The sequence below is a fragment of the Rhincodon typus genome, chromosome 6 (assembly GCF_021869965.1).
Source record: "Rhincodon typus isolate 14 chromosome 6, sRhiTyp1.1, whole genome shotgun sequence".
Taxonomy (NCBI): Eukaryota; Metazoa; Chordata; class Chondrichthyes; order Orectolobiformes; family Rhincodontidae; genus Rhincodon; species Rhincodon typus.
In genome coordinates this window covers 81,451,538-81,464,711 of record NC_063337.1, presented here as the reverse complement: position 1 = coordinate 81,464,711, position 13,174 = coordinate 81,451,538, and the positions used below count along the sequence as shown (strand labels likewise).

Sequence of the window (13,174 nt, the reverse complement as noted above, 5' to 3'; positions counted from 1 at the left end):
ACTGATGCCAGGAATGAGGTTGGGGACTCAGATGTGACACCAAACTTTATTTAAAGAATGCCTTAATCTCGGATTGCTGCCAAGGACAGGGGTGGAACCTATATCTAGGGAATTAAGTTTGAAGTGTAGACTGAAAACAATGGTTTCCGTCTTCCGATTATATAATTGGAGAGCATTACTGCTGATCCAGTATTGGCTGTCAGAGAAGCAATCTGATATTTTAGCAACTGTGGGCAAGTTGAGAGAGATGTTGGTAAGGTAGAGCTGGGTCATCAGTGTTCAAATAAAAGAAATAATGCTTTCCTTCAAATGATGTCACCAAGGGGCATCCCATGGATGAGAACTAAGAAGAGGGAATGGATAAATCCATTAGGACAGCAGAGTTGAAGGTGCAGGAGCAGAAAAAGTCATTGCAAGTGGTTTTCTGCCTGTAGTTAAACAGAAGAGAATAGAGCTAGCTGAGACCAGTCCCACCCAGTTGAATGAAAGAGGAGAGACATCAGAGGAGAATGGTGTGGTCAACAATGTCAAGGGTTGTAGACAGGTCAAAAAGGATGATGCTGGAAAGTTTACCTTTGTTACAGTTACTTAGGCTGACGCTTCAGATTTTGATAAGAACCAGTTCAATACTGTGACAGGGGCAGACTGCTGATTGTAGGATTCAAACATGGAGTTTTGAGAGAAATATGAATGGACCTAGGAGGTGACCACACACCCAAGGAGTTCGGGGATGAAAAGGAGGTTGGAGGAGGGACATTAATTTGCAAGGTCAGAGGTGTTTAGGAATAAAAGGGAAATACTGCAGATACTAGAAATCTGAATAAAAGCAGAAAATGCTGGAGAAACTTAGCAAATAACTAAGAACTCAACGGTTATGCCAGCATCTGTAGGGAGAGAAACAGAGTTAACTCTTGAAGCGACATATTGGAATCAAAATGTTAACTCTGTTTCCGTTGAGTTCTCCAGCATCTTCCATTTTTTTATTTTAAGGGGATCTAGAGTTTTTGTTTCGGAAAAAGAGGTAATTCATTAAATCATAGAATCCCTTCAGTGCAGGTAGAGTCCATTTGGCCCTTCAAGTCTGCACTGACCCTCTGAAGAGCATCCCACCCATTCCCACCTCCACCCTATTCCCACAACCCTGCATTTCCCATGGCTAATCCACCTAGCCTGCACATCCCTGGACACATTGGGGCAATTTAGCATGACCAATCCATCTAACCTGCACATCTTTGGATTTAAAATGGATTAAAATGCATTTAAAAGAGAAAGGAATAACAGTGAAGAGAAAGACCATTTACAATGTAAGTTAACATGGAAATCAAGGGAATAAGATATTGTCTCACAGACAAGATGAGCACTGAGAGGTGATAGGGTGAGGTGGTACAGAAACTGAATAAAGATACAAGTTCAACACTAGGTCAAAGTGAAATATTAAAGGAAACTTGGCCAGATGGGCAAGTGGAAGAGAAGGATACAATTGATCGAAGAGGCAAGTAATTGGATTGTCTCAAACGTAATGACAAAAAAATCCATGAGCTCCTCATATTTATTTTTGGAGGCGAGGGTGAAAGGAACAGGAGAGAACAAAAGTATGCACACAAGGCCTCACAAGCAGAAAATGAATGAACAGACAGCCTACATCTGGTAATATTGTTAGAGGAAGGAATATTTGTCAAGATAGGGAGAACGTCTTGCTTGTCAAATAGTCAAAGAGGATCTTTTATATTCACATGAGCAGACAAGTAAGGTTTTTGTTTACCAACTCTTTTCTTTTGACTTCACTGAAAACAAAAGGCTATGTATAACAATCTGCTATTGCTAGTACTAAAAGCTCAAATCTACTGTTTCTGCCAGGTTAGATGTGAAATTAAAGCTGCTTGCTCAGGTACATTTGTTGCAGATTACAGTTTGTCTTCTGGCATTTTAATAATCCATATTTTGCCAAACATTTAGGCACATTTCGTCAATCTAAATCAGTAAGTCAGCGAATGTGATGTCTTGGCTCCTGTCTTTGGTTACAATTCTTGATTAGTTTCAACAGGTGAGAAAAATGTTCTCATTCTTTTCTGCTGACAATACAGTAAAATGTGGTACATATAGTATATGCTCATGGCAAGCACCCAAATGGCTGGTTAATTAGATGATACTTGCGTGGGAAATTCTAGATGTGCATTATCTCGGTCATAAAACAGTTTGTAGCAGCTTTTTCTGATATATCAAGTGCAAAATTTAGTGGATGCCTTGTCCAACATCACAAAATATGAATTAAATAGTTAATTTCTGTTAATTTTATAAGACATAAGGAGCTAGATTTTTCTCCACAGATTTTAACAGCAACTAATCAAAGTGACAAATGGGCAAATATGTGTTTTAATGCAATATGAAAGCAGAAGGAATTTTTAAAAAGTCACATTTGCAATATCATAGCTGTCAAAGTTAAATGATTTACACACATCAAATCAGGAGCATTTTGTGGATCCACTCTGACAGAGAGTTGCACAGTATGGGGAACATCCTTTACTCTAATGAAAGCAGTGTTAATCCAACCCTGTAAATCTACAAAACTGAAGACTGTGGGCTCAGGGAAGGTGTAGGACTGCCAATCCTCTAGGATTCTCCTGGAATCTCCTGGAATTAAAGATTAACCTCCCGGAAACTGCTGGAAGCAAACAAGGAGAAAAGTCGAAGGGGTGTTCACAAAATGGTTTTGTTTTCATTGGCTGGACACTTGGAGGTGGGAGGTCATGTAAAGAAATCTCCAGGATTAGGAGCAACCAAATAAAACTGGCAGACCTTAGCAAGCATTCAGCTCCTGGGAAGGATTACAGAGACAGGAGCTAAGTGAAATCCAATTACACTTTAGAGACGGCTTACAAATTCCAGAAGATCTGATTATAAAAAGGGTGTGAAAAGTGTAATAAACCCTGAGACATCCTTCGCTCCACTGGCTCCCATGTTACTGGTTTAATCCAGTTGCGGATTGTGCAAATATTGTCTCAGCAGCAGTTTTAGTAAGGCCTGACTGATCCACATTGTTGGTTTTGTGCACTGTGTAAGGGAGATACTCCATGACCTTTACTTTTAGGTATGTCACATTGATAATCAAAGGAGACAAAGGGTTTGGCAATATGTCACAATGCAGCTGAACCCATGCTCAAGCATAGACACCAAATGGTAGCTGGTGAAGGACATTCTTGATTTCAAAGGGATCATTATAAAAAGACAAAAAATATTGTAAAATAGAAGTAGAAAACAGTTCAGGATATTAAACTGAATGTTGTTCATTTCCCCATATACAGGATTACTGGTTAAAATTGAAATTAATGCACTGAGGAAAATATGTTTGCATAATGCAACTAAGAATCTTACAGTGAATGTGAAACATTATAACCATATGCCCATGATTTTTGTTCTTGGCAGATAGTCATCTTGACAGTATAGAAAGAATCCAGCCTGTTCAAAATGGCCACCCAGTTACTGGGATATAAAGCAGAGTGGAACATTAATGTCTGCCACTGAATGTTGTTATTGCATTCAGTAAGTCAAAAATCACAATAACACCAGGTTATAGTCCAACAGATTTATTTGAAATCACATGCTTTTGAAGCGTAGCCCCTTCATCAGGTGACTCTCTTCACCTGATGAAGGTGCTATGCTCCAAAAGCTTGTGATTTCAAATAAATCTGTTGAACTATAACCTGGTGTCATGTGATTTCTGACTTTGTCCACCCCTGTCCAGCACCGGCAATTTCACATCATGGCATTCAGTAAGCATCAACTCAAATCATTACTTGTCAAACTGGAGACATACCAAGAAGGTAAAGTTGTTGTTCCAGTTCTAACTTTTTCTAACAGTTTTCTGAAGAAGGGTCCAGATCCGAAGCGTCAGCTTTCCTGCTCCTCTGATGCTGCCTGGCCTGCTGTATTCCTCTGCTCCACACCTTGTTATCTCTAACTCCGTGTTGCTTTTTTAAATCTAATTCCAGATTTTTAAAAATTGTGAATGTAAAGATAAATGGACTAAGCGATTTTAATACTAAGTTGATACAATATATTCAATGCCTTTTATCGATTAAACATATGAACATCAGATATAATCTAATTATTCCAGAGGTCTTGTGTTATCAATACAATATTCTTTAAATATTTGCTGTACGATCCATCAACTTTGTGGCAACCAAAATTCCAACAACTCTCATTACACTGATCTCTCGTGGCAACAGAAAATGTACATTGTGATGGTAATAAGACAAAGATAGTATTCTCTTGAGAAAGAAAATCTGATGCCACATAATAGATTTAAGACAAAGATTTAATGTCCAGTGTTGATTATTGGAACTAAATGCTCCAGAGATGTATGATTTTATTTCCCCATTCTTGATCAAATCATTGACTTGAAATAAGACAGATGCAAATAAATATGTTAACCAATTCTACCACTTACATGCTAACCAGGCCACATTTGTCACAGATAATCTACTGCTTGGGTTTTCTATCAACTTTTAAGCTGTTTGAGCTGATAAACATGATACATATCATATGCACCACATCATTCACAGTAGCACTAAAGTTTTGAGATAAGGAGAGCTCGCTGCAGAAATCATTCAGCGTAGCCCACATACCTGGCTACTTTCATTATTCAAGGTTTTTGAGAAGATTCATTATCTTTAGTACTGGCTCATGGTCTTACTGGCCTGAAGGGTTGTTATAAGGTTAAGACAGAGTGAGGTCTTTAAATATTCTGCATTCTAAGATCTTAGTTTACAGCTGTGGTAGCTTTACTCCACTCTAAGATCACAGCCATGGGTGGCTCAGACAAAGTGGAGAGTGATTCAGCTACCATATCATGTGTTTTATTCTATGTGATATGTTCATAGCAACAGTTAATACAGCAGAAACGTTAAATTATTGACAAGTGATTCACATCCAATGCTTCCTAAAACTATTTTTGTTACTAATTACACATTTTTACCTCTAATTCCCATTTTGATTTAATGGAGTATCTGTTCTCTTCATCAATGAGAGGGAAAAAGAACTTGGCAATGTTTTCCTGCAGTGAAACTTGGCAATTTTCCCAATACCCACTCTCCATGTGAATTATAAAAGTAAAATATTACAGATTTTCAAGTCCGTCAAAGCTGATTAAGTTTATTATTTTCTGCATATAAATTTAAGAAAACTTTTTTTTCATTTGAGTATGAGTCTATTGGACAATTATACAGCATTAATGATCACAATTTGCATGATTTTTCAGTGCTGTAAATTGTCAAGTTTTAGAACTTTGTCCAATTGGACTGGTTACATGTTAGCCAGATACATTTCCCGCTATTGTCTGAAATGTTCCAGAGTTGGAAATGTAATGTTTTTTAATTGTTGCATTACAAATGCTATGTCAGTGGTGGCACAGTTGTTCTAGCCTCCATCTCCTACTCCAGGGCTCCAAAACAAAAATCAAAGCTGGCATTTCAGTGCAGCACAAAGAGTGCTACACTCAGATGAAACACCAAATCAAGTCTCTGGCTACAGTATCAGGTCGATCCCTTGTGTCTGGGTCAACATTTATCCTTCAATCGGCATCTCAAAAAAAGATTATTCATTTCACATTGCTGTTCTGGGACTTTGGTGTGGACAAAATCAGTTGCCATGTTGCCTACATTACAACAGTGACGACATTTAAAAAGTATTTAACTGACTATGAAGTGCTTTGGTATAGCCAGTTGTAAATGGAAGCTACTATATAAATACAACTTTTATTATATTGAAAGCTACATTATCTCTTTGCACTCAGGCCATTTATTAGGTCACTGTCCACTTCATGCAAGAAAACAAACAGCCGGTGTCTGTTCAGCATCTGGGTTAGGGAAAGGTAAAGATTCCAATGAAAAGAGAACGAATGCAGAACTTTATTGAGAACTTCAAGGGCATATTTTCAACTGGCTGCTCTTTAATATAAAACTTCAAAGCAATTAAACATGAGACAATTTGAGCAGACACTGCTTATACAGAATATTGATTTATTTTTCTCTATTTCCTCTCCCTGCTGTCCCCAAATCATTTCGTCCATAGAACCATCTCTAACTCCCACTAAACTCTTGACCACCAGCTTCTCCTGTGGCCATTACAGTAACTTACACTGTAGATAGCTCCCTCTCCGTAGACACTGCCTCCCTTCCTCTGAAATCCATCAGCAAAACCTAATCAAAGAAGCCCATTTTCAACATGTTTCAACATGTAATCCTCCTTGTCCTCTTGAACTCTGCTGCAGACTTTGACGTGGTAAAAGCTCACAACCTTTCGCTAACAGGTTTATACACAGAGGGTTAAAATTGAATCAGAGATAGTAGGAGGGTGATAGGTCCTTGGAATGTGCTGCCAGGGCAGGTCATAGAAGCAGATATGGCAGCAATGTTTAAAGGGCACTTAGACAGACACATGTACAGGCAGGGAATAGAGAGATACAGACCATGTGCAGGCAGATGGGATTAAGTTTAGGATAGGTTCATGGTTGGCACAGACATGGAGGGTTAAAGGGCCTGTCTCTATGCTATACTGCTGTGTTCTATGTACTGCTGCATCTGATGCATTAGCCTTGACTTTTGTCTTCATAGATTTCTGCACTCCCAAAGCTCTGCTGCCTATTAGCCATTCTTCATCAAGTTTGTTTGCCCTCTCCTGAAGGATGCAACAAACTTGTAATTCATTTTTAAGTTTAAATCCCATCATAGTCTTGGTCCTTCCTAACTCTCTAATCTCATGCTATGTTCTAACCTTTTATAACAAACTGTAATTTTCTCTGACCATTTCACCTCTAGACCTTACCTTTCTCTGTTTCTTTAAAAGTCGAATTAAACCCAATCCATTGACAAAACATGTGGTTATCCCTTCCAATCTTCCCTTTCATAAATTTATGTGTGGAGGATCTTTTCTGTTTCTCTATATTAAAAGGTGCTACATAAATAATATCAACTGAATGAGGTAAAGTGCTGCTTTTAGGATTTTCTATCCAAAACACAAGTAACATTATTGAGACGCAAAGCAGCATTTTGCTTGTTAAGAACTTTTAAATAGTGATTATTAGCAAATTATATGCAATGGTGGGGAAAAGAGATAACGGAAATGACTACAAATCTTGATGTCCTACCTGCTTGGCAATCATGAAGATTTCAAAGTATATTTATAGCAATAAAGTTGTTATAGCAGGAAGGTAGGGTTTTCAGTAACCCTCGTAAATTAATGCACCTTCATAGCAAAGGTGGAGGAAGTGAACATCTGAAGAATTTAAATAGATTCCACTTTACAGAGCATGTAAGTTCAAATCTGCCCTCAGCTACATTTGTCAATGTGTTTAGATTGCATTGCTAAAAGCTAATACACATACATGTTCAGAAATGCTTTGCAAGCTGTCAGTAGGATTCTTACTGGTGGTCAGTAAGAGCTGTAGTTCTTGTTTACTGGGCAGAGGTAGAGTAAATGGTAAAGCATCAGAAGAAACATGAAATAAAAATAAATGCTGACAGCATGAAAGAGTAGTTACAAGAATTATAACTGATTTGGGAGAAATATCAATATACATCAGTTCAGGCACAACTATCTAATCTTGTGCTGCTGGCAAGTTTGATGTTTCTATTCATGTTCACCAGATAGTTTCACATTACTATCTCAGTTTGGAAGTTGTCCTCTGGTCAAGATGAGTAAGCAAGTTGTCATAACATACCACCATCTTCAGTTCCATTTCAGATTCTAGGCACTGCCACACTATGCTTCAGTTGTACTAACTGACACATTAAGCAGACAAGATCTTGGTATCTGCTGCTGCACACCTGTGGTTGACTCCTGATTAAAATGATTAAATTTAGGATGAGTCCAGTCATGGTGATCCCATCATTCTGAGAACATCAAATGATGTGTTTGTGGAAGAGGTGAGTTATGTACAAGTTTGGAATGCAGACAAAGAACAAATAGGCCAACTTTAAAATATAGGTGAACAACAGTACCAAGGATGATAACTAATGGATATCAGATATATTTAGATGAACATTAAGAGCAAGTAATTTTTGATACCATACTCGCATTTTAAAAGTCAAGTGACCATACTTTTTCAAGCTGTGAGGAAGCAAACATAAAAAGTGAAGAAAAGCAAATGTGAATTCAGAAATTGTTGCACTATTTAAGTTACACATCAACGTTTTTCCTTATGGTTTGCACATGGCAGAAGTGCAGGTATTTATTAGAATGCTCTACAATCTGCAAACCTGAACAAGCATTTTTAATATGAGTGATTGTTAACTTTTTGTTGAAATGAAGCTGGAATTTCCTGCAAAATCTCAGGGTATCATCACCCATATATGACAACTGGATGCATTAACATAAACAATTTTTAAAGTACACAATGTAAAATATATTATCTTAATAGTCAAAATATTTCATATATTCATAATTCACAATATTGATATTTGTCAGTTTAAACAGTTTATAATGTTTAAGCTGAAGGTTTTTCTCACCCCCATGAAAAGTACACATACACATCTCATTGGCAAGAACTAATAAAATTGAAATTTGGAAGCATCTCTAACAAAGTTTTGTAGCAAATAAATTCTGCTAATAATAAACCATGCCCTTGCTGGGTGCTAAGATTGATGTAACTTCTTTTAAATTTTGCACAGTTTTAAAACAGAAAATGCTTTGCATTGCTATCAAGTTTAAAGGCTGTTGACATAATGAAAAGACATAATGACATATTGAAAAGAGCAGTACACATTCTTTTCTGACTTCTTGGACATTGCAATGACCATGCAGTGGAAATGTGCTACCTGGATCAAACAGAATTTTCACAATTTCAATTTAGCTGTCTTAAATTTTTTAAAAAAACTGTATTGTCACAACTAGGCATTGATGCCAGTACATCAATGTTTGGTGCATGAAAATAAACTAAAAGATCGTTGTTAATGCTGTGATGTGATATTTCTACAGTTTATGCGAGATTGGCTGATTAGAAGTTCCATATAGCTAACATTTCATTACCCTGCTTGTCATCAATACCTTAGCTCTAATGAAGAGAAGTCTAAAACGTAAACTGTTTGCATCTATAAAGAAATGCTGTAGGATTCAATTATTTGAATGTGCTATTCTGATATTTTGTTGCAATACAATACAAAATACAGCTGACAACACCTGAGATATAATGCAGGCTGTGCTGGACTGTAAATCAAACTATGTCCATTGTGTAAGAACTCTAGTGTACACAGATTTTGGCCCAGGTTTTCCTGTAGGAGGGCATCTAACAGTACGTGCCACTAGCCAGACAGTTAAAATAACAGGAGCTAATCTGAGACCAGAAAGAACAGAAAAGCATCTGCATAATCTCCTTTATCGATCAGATTGCAGGATTGTGAAATAAACAACACAACGGCTAAAAGGACGCACAAACTAAACTAGTTAGAATCGAAAGCAAAGTAGGTACCACAGCAGAAATAAAGAGCCGGAGAAAGATTGGAGTAAGAGAGAGAGAGGTCGTAAAGGGAGAAAAAGAAAATCAGTGTTTACATTTTGTTCTAATCAACCTGTTCAGCGATTTATCATGCACCTTCAGAGCAGGTGGGGCTTGGACTCATGCCTCCTGGCTCAGACACTATCACTCGACCACAAGATTCTCCCTACTTTTTAACAGTGTTTAAAATCTCAGAGTGCAATTAAAACCTGAAGGAACAATTTAGCACTTGTAATAGTTCATTTTCGCTTACAGAAAGGTTGGCCAGCAACAGTTAACCCTTCCCCTTTTAATAGGATACTTAGAGAGGAATGGACCATACTTAAGTTTCGGTGGACAGTTTAGTTGCTTTCTACTAAACGAATACGGACACTTCTCCCCGCTGAATGGTGGTACTTTTTTTTTTGCGAAGCTAATTGCGAAACGGGTCAGCGTGGATAGCAGCGTTACAATATCCACAGCTCAATTCCTACCTGGCTTTAACTAAAGTTGCTGCAGCATTTACACGTAAACAACACCGTGCGGTTTGCCTCATCATTTACTTCGATAGCAGAATCGGTCCACTATTTCTACATTTTTTTTCACTCACTCTGATAAGGCAATGAGGGGGTTGTGCATTCGTTAAACAGATTAAATACAAAACGTCTGGCAAATCCAACAGAACTTTTTTTTGTCTGGAGCTGTGTGCAAAACAAGTTGTTTTTCCGGACAAGTCGTGTACGCTTAGGTTTTATTTCGTCGAGGGCAGTGTTTCACCCTCCACAGAGTTACACAGACATCCTAAAACCTATTTGCACGTGGTATCAAGTGGCAGCTTCACTGTCCCTTAAAGATCTGTGAATCAGTTTAATCGCAGTTTTAATTGCAGATTTCCTAGTTTAAGTGTAGAGGATGTGCTGGCCGAAATAAAAGGCGGAAAAGTTTACAACTGAAAGAGACGAGCTCCCCTTGTCCCCCAGGGCTGCAATCCCCTCATAAGGTGCAAAACACAAGCCTCTGCACTATTTCTGTCTCCTCTCCCACAATACACGGGGTGAGAAGTCTCCCTCCTCACACCCCGGCGTGTCTACCCCCTGAGCCCTACCTTATAGACGGTGATGGGGATATCGATGATAATGTGCAGCAAATCCCCGAGAGCCAGGCTGGCAATGAGGATGTTGGGTCCATTCCTCATGTACTTGTTCTTGTAGATAATTCTCAGCAGGGTGGAGTTGCCGATGATCCCCACCACGAACACTAGGCAAGAGACGAGGGTGTTGATGTATTTGAAGGTGCCCTTAATCTCGGTCCGCTGCGTGCACAGGGGCCGGTTCTCCGAACCGTTCCCGTTCCGATTCCAGCCGCTGGCGTTGGCTATCTCCCGGCCGGCCGGTTTGTGGGCAGTGGGCGCCGGTTGAGGGGTGGTCTGACCCCGTACCGTGAGTACAGAGGTCTCCCCGAGGGTGAGGAGGATCAGAAAGACCAGAGCTCCTGAAGCGACCATCCTGAATCTCCCCAACAGTCTTCCCCCCAGAACCAAGGCAGTCACTGGGAACTGAGAGGTTTACCGCTTGGAAACTATAAAGGAGGAGGGGCTGTGATGGGGGTGGGGAGCAAAAGGATATAAGACAGTTCAACCAATTCCACTTGGTCCTCCCGTGTAGGACCAGAGGCTGTAATCTATCAAACCCAGTCCAAGTTCAGTCTCTCCTTGATAAACTTGACTGGGTTTTAAAAGGGGGAAGTGATATCCAGAAGGCGTTAACTTGTCTGCCGATAGACATAACGAGGGAGGCCGCTCAGGTCGAGTGTATTTTGAATCAAATGATTTTTTTTTTAATATGTTACTGACAAATATTTTTCTTACATCCTGTGCGTCCCCCGACCATTGCCGTGCACTAAACACTTTACTCCTTGCTTAATCTTCACCTTATTGTTTACAAGTCTGTTCATCCTTCCCCTGCCTACCCCTCCTCTACTTCCAAATAAACAAAAATGTCCTCCGCACCCCTCTTGTTCATTTTCTCCCGTGTCCACTGCGGGATTTGGATGACAACTTTTCATTAGCACAGGGATTCTGAAGATTGTGTTTGTCTCTGTCTCTGCAGCGCAGATCCCCAGTTCTCTCTCACTCTCTCTCACACACACACACAGGTTAGAGCTGGGGCGCCCCGAAGATTTTAAGTTTCGCTCCCTCTCTGCCGACCCGCGGTAAGAAATGATTTCCCCGGGCACTAGCCCCCAAGACCCGAGATTACAAACTCTGAGATCTCAGATCCAAGTGACATATTTGCAATGCTGCTCTCTAAGGGGACTTTTTTTTATTTCAACCACCTTCTCCCAAGAGATCCCGACAAAGATATCATCCGGATACAAAAATAAAGTTGGAGATCACAGAGGCAGCATCGATAGACAGAGACCAAACTAACGGTTCGAGTCTGGATAATTCTTCACTAAACCCTCCGACCTGTCCCTTGTTTCGTGCTTTCGCCACTATCATATCAACACCTATGATTTTTGGAGTTTGAGTCGCATTTTTTCACACCAAATTCACCATTCTTTCCGTTTCCAACTGGGAATTTGTGCCTATCTGCTTAAATTGTGTAAAATGATGTGAAAATACAAGCTGAGTCCGGAATCTGGGGAAAATCGGTCAAGTCAAACACACAGATCTGATTAATTCAGCTCGATACGAGCGTAAATTCACGCAAAGCGCTGTTAGTGTTGGAAATCTGAAATAAAAACAGAAAGTGCTGGAGAAACTCAGCAGTTCCGGCACATCGGTGGAGAGAGAAACACTTAACATTTCGTGTCGAGTTTGCTTCTTCCATTTGATAGTGAATAAATTGATCCGGCTTTAAACTTAGGCTGCAGAAAATAGGAAGCGCTGGTTAACTATTTCCAATCAACCCTCTCTGATCTTATCATTGCATCTCAGATCCTCCCAGCTTAATCATCATTCCCATTTTCTTTCCGGCGAGATCTTGGCGGTGTGGAAAGAGGGTCTCAATTACTTGGAGAAATGTTATCTCCAGTGCCCTGGTCAACCTTCAACCAACTTGATAAAACAAAAACCTACAAGATTGTCACGTTGTTTATCACGTTGCCCTTTATGGGATCCTGCTACACTCAAAAAATGACTGTACACTTAAGTGCAATACATTAGCTGCTGTGGCGCTGAAAAATGCATTCTTGACTCTTATTTTCACAGAATCCCTACAGTGTAGAAGCAGGCTATTCGGCCCATGGAGTCCACACCGACCCTCTGAAGAGCATCTCATCCAGACCTACACCCCTGCCCCACCCTATGCCTGAGTTTCCATGGTTTATCCACTTAATCTGCACATTTTTGGATTGTGGGGGGAAACCGGAGCACCGAGAGGAAACCGACGCAGACGTAGGGAGTACGTCCAAACTCCGCACAGACTGTCGTCCGAGGGTGGAATGGAAAATGAGCCCCTGGCGCTGTGAGCCAGCAGTGCTGACCACTCTACCGCCCTTGACATTTCCTTCTGATGTTTCAGCGTTAAGGAGTACAGCCAGACTCTAAACTCCCTTTCTCCTCACGAATCTTTAAGTGTGATGCCCCTCACAAAATTCAAATTCGAATTTTTCAAATCCAGGCCTGGACACCCGAACTCTAATAGAAGTCATAGGATCTCTACAGTGTGGAAACAGGCCCTTCAGCCCAACAAGTCCACACTG

The 13,174-nt window shown here is 39.9% G+C and overlaps 1 protein-coding gene across 1 annotated transcript in view; it reads right to left on the bottom strand.

Moving 5' to 3' along the window:
• LOC109934424 (endothelin receptor type B-like) overlaps window positions 1-11,160 on the bottom strand; it is a 33,624-nt gene extending 22,464 nt beyond the window's left edge. Inside the window, exon 1 of the mRNA XM_020533200.2 lies at window positions 10,575-11,160. Within this exon, the coding sequence (XP_020388789.1) occupies window positions 10,575-10,973 (399 nt within the window). The 5' untranslated portion in view covers window positions 10,974-11,160. The remainder of the gene's footprint in view (window positions 1-10,574) is intronic.
• Window positions 11,161-13,174: the final 2,014 nt, after the last annotated feature.